Here is a 9838-nt window from a genome sequence, read left to right on the forward strand (position 1 = left end):
TCCTTTTGCCATCAATCTAGCTTTGTAGACATCTTTATGTCCATCCATGCTGATTTTGATCTTAAAGATCCACTTACACTGAAGAGGTTGAACATCTTTAGGTAAGTCAACCAGGTCCCATACCTGATTATCGTACATAGAATCCATTTCGGATTGCATGACTTCAAGCCATAACTTAGAGTTAGAATTAGTAATAGCGGCTTTGTAGGTTTTAGGTTCGTCACTTTCTAAAAGTAACACTTCATAATTACCATCCTCTTCGATAACTCCAAGATATCTATCAGGTTGACGACTTTTCATGCCTGACCTCCTAGGCTCAGAAGGAACAATCATAGACTCTCTAGGTTTAGAAAAGGGTTTAGAGATGCTAAAATGAAATTAGAAATGACTTAAGCGTTATAAACAAAACCCTTGGTCAAAACGGAATAGAAACCGTCAAACTCGCTGAACCGGTTTACTCGGTCAAGTGCACTCGGTCGAGTAACACACACTCGACCTAGTACCAACCAAGTACTCGACCGAGTACTCCAACTAAAATACGGAGTATTACAGGTGTGTGATCCAGGCATTAGAGATGTGGGTTCCAACTTTCGCAGAAGCTATGGCGATATTACATGGATTGCAGGAAGCTAGGAGAGCGTGGGAGCAGAAGATCATTATTAAAAGTGATTGTCAAGTGGTCATTAATGCCATTATAGCTAAGCGGCGGGATCGTAGTGATATTTCTCTAGCCTTAGAAGACATTTATAATATTTGTTCTAGTTTTGATGTTGTTTCGTTCTCATTTGTTCATAGGCATTTAAATAGAGTAGCTCATAATATAGTGCATTTTATTCCTTGGGAGTCATGTCGTCGCTTTTGGAATATTGATGTTCCACCTGACATTGTTAATTTGGTTATTGCTGTTGATTTAGGTAATGATTAATTGAACCCTTTTGGGGATTTTTAAAAAAAAAAAGTAATAATAATTGACCAAAACGAATGGACTATATTAAAATACTAAATCTCATTATAGACGGCACATATCCGTTTATAATTAAAGACGGGCCAAATATAATACCACATTCATAAGACAAAGAACAAGTGGGGTGGTGGGGGCCAAAAATTGCATCACTTTCAAGCTATTTGACCCGTCTTTACCTATAGACGGTATAGCAAGACTAGCTGATATTAAAATTGAGGTTGTGCTTAGAGAATTAGTCCAAAAGTCCATCGCCTAAAACTTGTACTCCTTTCTATTCACTATTTTCTTTCCTATTTCCTTAAACGGATTATTCGGGTTTTTTTCCCCTTTTTTATTTTGGAAATTTTTACTCTTATTTTATTCATCCCTGTCTCCTATCACCAAACCCCACCTAACTTTTACTCTTATTTTATTCATCCATCTCTCTTATCACCAAACCTCACCTTACTCATAATTCCTTATTTAATCCCTAATTAATTCATTCATCTCTTCAATTTATAAACCCTACCATCTCCCTTTATTCATTCTTTAATCTTTTTCCTAAAATTTTGTGCCCAAATCAAGAAAATAGCGAATAGGAGAGAGTATAATAATTAGTTTGAGAGTGCATGTCCACGTTGGTGGCACTAACGGAAAGTGATGAAGAGCCAACTCATTGTCTAGAAAATACAACTCCAATCGTGTTGGCCTTGATTCAAATTGTGGATTCCCTCGAGTCTATCACCATTTTTGTCAACCTCCTTCCTTCCTTCCTAATTCTTATTTCTATATATATTAAAGTTATAATCAAGTAAAATTGACAAAAAAGAATTGATAAGTCAAATAGATTCCCTTTGGTATTCGAAATTCCAAGTTAGAAAAATGGGGTGTGTGGTTGTTAAATTGGTAGATGCAGTCCTTTTCCTATCTTTCCTTGTAATGGCGATAGTAGTCCCATTATTTGATTCCCAAACATGTTTACCACAGGAATACTACCCCAAAGTTTTGGTAGATCTTAATAGTTGGTATAGTTCTGAGTATGGAGATTACTTGGTTGTTGAGAAACCTCATTTTTTTATGGGTCTTGTTTGGATGGAGCTTTTTGTTTTATGGCCACTCTCTATTATTAATCTTTATGCCTTGATTTCTGCCAAATCTTGGTTTAAAACCACCTGCTTGTTCTATGGAGCTTCCATGACTACATCTATGGTAACTATATTTTCGCCTTCTCTTTTATACATTTATAAGTATAATTCTTGTTTTCATTTCATCAATATCCTCGTCTTTCACTCCTTTCTAGTTCAGTCATAATATGTATACAATTGATTGGAAAGGAAGAAGTAATGTAAACCTGAATATGATTGTAGGTTGTAAGCTCCTCAGTCCTCAGATCAGTACTCTCACCGTCCCTATTAATTACCCACATTTCACAATAAGACTCCTCGTATATCCGAAAGTTTGTGTAGAGACTGCTTTTAGAGGGAGGTTTGATTCATGATTATGGCTCATTTCTGTAACTTATGGTCCTTCATTCCTTCAACCAGCAACATTACACAATGCCTCAAAAGGCAGGCTCTAGCTATAGGCCAGGTAGAGGGCCGTATATACACTACTGTCGTAATCAAAATAAGAGATCATAGGAATGAGTGGCATTCAAATATTTAAAGGAAGCAAAAGAACTACAGTAATTGTATTGAATTGTTTGTGGTAACGGGATTTTTTCAAGTACATACAAGTTGCTATTTGTTTGTGGTTCATTGTTGGCCAAATGTTGGATAATTAACCAAATTCACACATTTCTCCTATGGCAAACTTGTGAAAGTGAATCAAACAAATGAACTAGAAAAAAGTACAGTAGCTAATAAAGATGGCTTTCTACTGGTTGACTAAATGATCTAACCGTTTTCTTGAAATTACTTTGATAGCCAACAGGCCAACCCACATGATTTGAGTGTTATACTTTGCTTTAATACTCAGTACTAACTGTACTGTACTAAAAAAACCCACCCTACCCTAATCCTGTGTCCTGACTGCTGATAATGACTATGCTTAATTGTGATGATGTGGTCTTGTGCAGGTTGCAATCATCTCGGAACTGATAGGTTCCAACAAGGCCCCAGATACATTGAAGATGATCTACTATCCATTCATGGGGATAGCAGTATTAGCTGTCCTAAGAGGATTGCTTTGTTCTTCTTGCGACACCCCGACTGTTGGCAAGAAACCTGTCTTGGCAGCTCGGAAGAAGAGGGCTTAAATTATTTTTCACTTGTATGATTCTATTTTTGATTCCATAGCATTCATTTCTTTGGTTCAGAACTCTTTTTGCGGTCACAAAAAACTTCATACAATGTGTTTTGCTCATTATTTGGAACCAATTCTGATATTTATTATCTACTACTATATACTCCCTCCCATCCAAACCAAATGTAACATGGGAGGGAGCACAAGTTTTAAGAAAATGGAGAAAAAGTAACGGTAATATTGGAATTAAAGTAGGACCACTTATAGCTTAATTAAAGGAGGGCCACAAATATGATGGCATTTTCTGTAAATAATAAGGGTGTATGAGGGGTCTTTAGTCATGTTTTTTACCAAATGAGGAATGGGTAATTTGGTTTGGATGGTACGAATAAGGTAAGTGTTACCTTTGGTTTGGATGGGAGGGAGTATTAGAAATCGCCCACGTTTTACAAGTTTAACGCTAAGAAATACATTACTCAGCTTTTTATTCATTTTTCTATCTTCATTTACAAGGTGAAAGGTAAGGGTGAGCAAAACCGCGGATATTAAAAATCAAAAAATTCAGAATCTGTATATAGAGCTGATTTTGTTGTGAGTGCCCAATTCGGGAGAGACGATCTTACAATAAGTTACTAGTGTAGATCCCGCGCATGCGCGTATATATAAAAGTTTTACATTTTATTATATTACTTACTCCCTCCTATTTGGGGTTTTCTTCCCCTTTGATGTGGGCACAAGATTTTAAGAGATGATTAAAGAATGAATAAAGGAAGATGGTAGGGTTTGTGAATGGGAGAGAGGAATGAATAATTAGGAATTAAATAATGAATTGTGAGTTAGGTGGGGTTTGGTGATAGGAGAGAGATGAATAAAATAAGAGTAAAAGTTGGGTGGGGTTTGGTAATAGGAGAGGGGGATGAATAAAATAAGAGTAAAAGTTTCCAAAATAAGAAAGGGGAAGAAAACCTGAATAATCCGTTTAAGGATATAGGGAAGAAAATAGTGAATAGGAGGAAGTATAAAAGTTTAAATTGACACCGTAAATTTTCATATTTTACCTCATTGTATGAAAAAAAGTTGATCTCAAAACTAAATAAGAGAAAAGGTCATATATGTTAATCAAAATGTATTTTATCTCTCAAAACTAATGATTTCATTTTATAAATTTTATAAAATTCTTATAATGAATTCTTTTTTTTTGTCAACAATAATTTATAGTTTAGTTTTACACATAAGTATGCGTCAAGTGAAAAGACTATTTTAATGAAGGGTTTAGTTTAATAAAAGAAACATTTGTTTCCATATATGAGTGAATGCACTTTGGCGGGAAAATTTTTTAGGATGCCTATTCTTTTAGTATATAACTAGTATAGATTTCGTGCGAATGCGCGGTTTCTTAGACAGAAATATTAGAGAATTTAACAATTACATCACTGGTTTAACTTAATTTGAAATTTAACTATAAAATTTAATAGTAATGTTTTATATTTAGAAGTAGAAACCCAATTACAATAGGTGGGTAACATTATAGCTTGAAGAAAAATTATATTAAGAGGTAGAATAAAGAAGGTTCAACACTTTTTACTCCTAATAAAATTGTCGGTTTTACTTAAACTATTTTGTTCACTTTATTTCAAAAATAATATTGTAGTTAATACCATTATATCCACTAAAGGTGTAATGTATAAGCGTGAAGTAATGACATTAATAATACAATCAGATAAGATATGCGTTATAATAATTATACTTATGTACTCCATGTTTGTTAAATAACAAAATTAACCAAAATTTAAATGTTCGCATAGTATGGGAAGGGATATATATATATATATATATATATATATATATATATATATATATATATATATATATATATATATATATATATATATATATATATATATATATATATATATATATATATTAAGTTAAAGTAGAAGAAAAAAAAATATAATTCGTAAGTTTTTTCATTTTATAAGTAAAAATATCAATGAATATTACATAAGTTTGTATCAAAATACATAATAGTAGAATTATTTAGAATGAAAATATTTGCTAAATAAATGTACGTAGCCATCATGTTTAGTTTTAAAAATAATAACAGTAAAATATTTTATCACGTCATTAGTATAGTTAGTGCAATTTTATTTATGACAAAATCAAAATATCTTATTAATATGTCTATGCAAATTGAAAAATATATTATATCCTTTTAAAACGGAATAGAGATATTTATTGTTTGGAAAGTATGGCCATTTGTAGATATAATATAGTGAAGTCTAATTTTAGAATAAATTATTTAGGCGGGAAAATTTTAGTAATCTCTTATTCTTTTAGTATAAGGGGGGTTGAGGTTGATCGTGATTCTTTTGTTGTTGATCGTGACATAGTGATTTCGTACCTATTTATATAATAAATGTAGCCATTTTATCTTTTAATCATGATTTGTACCTATTTTATTAGCTTTAGTACCACTTTTTCTTAAAATTGTAAAATAGTCTCTCAATAAACTTATTGAGAAGCCGTCTCTCAGGGGACCTACTCGTTCATCAAAGTGTGTATCTCCCGACTTTTCCCACCCAACCCGACAAAGACCGCAAATTCTATTGTACGATTGCCGTACATACAATACGACGAGAAAATCGTGAACATTTTTTGGTAAGTAGTGACCATTTTCTTTTGATTAAAAATTAGTCATTTTTTTTCAAATTGATCACTGTTTACCATAAAGTAGTCACTATTTACTAAAAAGTAGTCAGTTTTGTAAAAAAAAAAAACGCGAAAAGACCGTGTAGAATAAAATGGCCCATACCCTTTGCTCTGTTCTGTCACCACATAACCCCTCCACATATCCTTTTAATTACTAATCTTTAATGGCGTCTTCTTCTTCCCTTAATCCATGCCGTGCCGGTGTCAGCCTCAAACTTCCATTACATCTTTGTGCTGATTTTACCGGTGTCGACTTTTCTAAAGCCCTTATAGCCAAAATACTTGATCAATGTTACCTTGATGTTCCACGAATCTATGATCTCATTTTCAAACACTGGAAACTTAATGGAGCCGTTTCTATCCGACCTATGGAGCCTTATTATATTTTTTTAGTTTTCATTAGCGGCTGACTTTGCCTATTTCCGTCTGAGACAGACGGTTAATATCGAAGGCAGTTTGTTTGTTTTTCGAACTGTCACCCCTATGACCATTCCGGATAATTTGTTATTTCATATTGTGCCTATTTGGATTAGGGTTAAACACCTCCCTATTCCTCTTTTAAACACATCTGTAGCTGCTTTTCTTCTATCACATGTCGGGGACATATGTGAAGAAGAAACCTATCCTACTCTGCTACCAACTCGTAACTTTGTCCGCGTGAAGGTTTGGGTGGATTTATCAAAACCACTCATTCCTGGATGTTATTTAGCTTTGAACGATCGTGAACATCAATGGATTGGGTTTTCATATGAAGGAGTTTTTCGATTTTGCAAGACTTGTGGTCAGGTTGGCCACCGTGTTTTATTTTGTCCATCGGGTAAAGTTCGTGGGGCCAGAGATATTCAATCTCGTCTGGATGAGCTTTCTTCCCGCGGTCTAATGGTCCTTCATGGTCCACCTGGATCGTCTTTCTATTCCCCTGACGTTCTTGGGCTACCACCACGCTTAAAGTACTTAAACTCTGAGATTAATATCGCTTCTCCATCGGACCCTGTTATTGTTGACTCTGGTGGAGCTTATCCGGTCTTTTCTTTTTCATCCTCCCCGTCGGACGAGGATCTTAATGGCTCTGCATCTGTTCCACCGCCAGACTGCTGTATTCATGAAGACCAATCTCGTGAAGTCCTCCTTGAGAATTTCCCTCTGATCAGGGGACCTGTTGTGCCTGGGCCTCAAAATGCAGCTGCTGGTGAAACTTCTACCGCTAGAGTTGCTTCTCCTGCTTTTCGTATGACTGCACCTGATGCGAACGTGGATGCATCTTTGGATTTAGGCCTTGGTGAACCTTCGACACCACCAAGGTCTACTGATGTTGGTTGTCTTTTTCGTGACTCTGTCACTTGCTCTACTAATGTTCCTGCTATGGACTCTCATGGCAGGAAGGTAAAGTTTGTTTACAAGAGGAAGAGATGAAGACCTTTTCTCCTTTGCAGGTCTGGTGGCGGACCTTAATTCGCCACCCGTTTTCTAATGAAGCTCTTTTGTTGGAATTGTAGGGGGCTCGGTGCAACGGATGATCCTACAATTCCTTTCCTAATTAGAAGCGCCCATCAATATGATCCGTCAATTTTGTTTTTGCAAGAAACTATGACTACATCAGCCCAAGCTTCATCTCGCACTTCTTGTCTGGGCTTACCTAACTTTTATGGTGTTGACTCAATAGGACGTAGTGGTGGCCTCCTTTTACGTTGGGATGACTCGGTTGTTTTAACTCCACTGTCGTTTGACCCTCATTATATCTTTTGTAAAATAGCTATGTCTAGGCCACCTTGTACAAATTATGTAATTATGTTTTATTTATATATGGAGAAGCAAGGTTTGAGTATCGACAGTCTTTGTGGAACCGGCTTACAACTTTAATCTCTGGTGTCACGCCTTTACTTTTGATTGGAGATTTTAATCAGATCGAATTGTTTTCTGACAAGTTTGGAGGTACCAGTTTCATTCGCGGACAACGAGATTTCACTGCGTGGAAATTCTCCAATGGCCTTGTAGATCTTCCGTTTTTTGGTCCGCGATTTACATGGATGAACAGTCAGCTTCATTCGGCTACTATTTTTGAACGGCTGGATCGTGCCTATGCCAATCAAGATTGGTGTCAACTTTTTCCGAATGCTTCAATTACCCACCTGCCTATCCTTGTTTCAGATCACGCTCCTATTATACTTTCTCTGTTCGCAGAAACCTCATCCCGAAGAAGGCCATATCGAATTGACAATTGGTGTCTAGCTTATCCTGAAGTACAACAAATTGTTAAGGAAGCATGGAACACGCCCTTCTTTGGCTCTTCCATGTATGTGGTGTCGCGAAAATTATCTTCTGCACGCCATTCAGTTTTGCAATGGGTTCGCAATCATCGTATTTCTTGTGGGATTAATTGGTCTGATATTGAAGCGGATTTGGACACGACTGCCGATCAAATTATTGATGATCAATCTGCCATGAACTTTGTCCAGCTTCGTTCCTCTCGACTGCAGTTGTTACATACTCAACGTCAATACTGGATACAACGATCCAAGTTCACATCTGAAATTTTGGACGGATTTCTTACCAAGTTTCTCTACAATCGTGTTAAGCAACGTTCGACAAAGCACCGAATCCTAGCACTACGCTCTGATAATGGTGACTGGCTATACTCTTCTAAATCCATTGCTTCAGAAATTGTCAACTATTTCAAGGCTTTACTTTGTCGAACCACGCCCCAGGAATCGAATGTTCTACTTGATCACATCCATCCTTTACTTGATGGTTTACATTTGCCCAGTCTGAGCCCTCTGGAATGTTCTATTTTGCAAGCACCCTTTACAGAGCACGATGTGCTCCGCGCTTTAAAAGGTATGGACGGCTCGAAATCACCAGGACCCGACGGTATTACTCCAAAATTCTTCTAGGTATTTTGGCCACAAATTGGATATATGGTTACTTCTGGTATCTTGCGATTCCTAAACTCCGGAGTTATGCTGAAAGAATGGAATAACACACTCATCGTTCTCGTTCCGAAAGTTGACAAACCTGAGTTGGTTTCACAATACAGACCCATAAGCCTCTGTAATGTACTGTACCGACTGGCTTCAAAATGTCTGGCCAACCGTCTCAAACTGGATATTTCATCTCTTGTCTCGGATTCCCAACAAGCCTTCGTCCCAGAACGTCTTATGTCGGATGGATGCCTTGTTGCTCAGGAGATTATGCACTATATAAACAAGACCAAAAGAGGCACAAATTGTTATGCGGCCCTGAAACTTGATATGCACAAAGCTTTTGACAGAGTTTCATGGCAGTTTCTTATGTCTGTCTTGGATCATTTTGGATTTCCTATACCCTGGCGTAACCTAATATGGGAATGTATTTCAACAGTTACCTATAGGGTTATGATTAATGGGGAACCTTCGCCCTCTTTCCGTCCAACTTGTGGTCTACGTCAGGGTGATCCACTCTCACCTTATTTATTTATCATGTGTATGGAGATTTTATCGGCTCAACTACGGAAAGCTGAAGCTCAAAGACAACTTCATGATTTAAAAATCTCTCGGTATGCTCCAACCCTATCGCACCTCTTTTACGCGGATGATGCCTTCATTTTTTGTAAGGCTACCCCGTCATCGTTTGAGACTCTCCGGGACATATTTCATGACTTTGAAGATGCTTCTGGCCAGATGATAAATCTGGCCAAGTCCTTTATCAAATTCAGTCCCAACTCACCAGCTGACTTCAAGACTCATCTAAATTCGATTCTACGAATGAAAGACTCTTCTTCGTTTGGTAATTATTTAGGAGTCCCGGTTGATCTCCCGAAGCAAAAGCAAACTGCATTCCATGGACTTATTGATAAATTGAAAACCCGCATTTCATCTTGGTCTTCTCTATATTTGTCTCAATCTAGCAAGCTGATAATTATCAACTCTATTTTGATTGGTTCGATTGCCCATATCCTCGCTGTTA

At 36.6% G+C, this 9838-nt stretch overlaps 2 protein-coding genes across 2 annotated transcripts; both read left to right on the forward strand.

Annotated features, from left to right (window-relative positions):
* The first annotated feature begins 1634 nt into the window (after nt 1–1634).
* LOC141605655 (uncharacterized) lies at nt 1635–3329 on the forward strand. Its single transcript, XM_074424531.1, has 2 exons — nt 1635–2152; nt 3021–3329. The coding sequence occupies exons 1-2, from the start codon at nt 1826–1828 to the stop codon at nt 3198–3200; spliced, it is 507 nt and encodes a 168-aa protein (XP_074280632.1). The 5' UTR covers nt 1635–1825; the 3' UTR covers nt 3201–3329.
* A 2731-nt stretch (nt 3330–6060) lies between these two features.
* LOC141607670 (uncharacterized) lies at nt 6061–8787 on the forward strand. The gene is made up of 3 exons (XM_074427024.1): nt 6061–6249; nt 6332–7279; nt 7801–8787. The coding sequence occupies exons 1-3, from the start codon at nt 6061–6063 to the stop codon at nt 8785–8787; spliced, it is 2124 nt and encodes a 707-aa protein (XP_074283125.1).
* The last annotated feature ends 1051 nt before the right edge of the window (nt 8788–9838 follow it).

This window comes from Silene latifolia, chromosome 10, assembly GCF_048544455.1.
Source record: "Silene latifolia isolate original U9 population chromosome 10, ASM4854445v1, whole genome shotgun sequence".
Taxonomy (NCBI): domain Eukaryota; kingdom Viridiplantae; phylum Streptophyta; class Magnoliopsida; order Caryophyllales; family Caryophyllaceae; genus Silene; species Silene latifolia.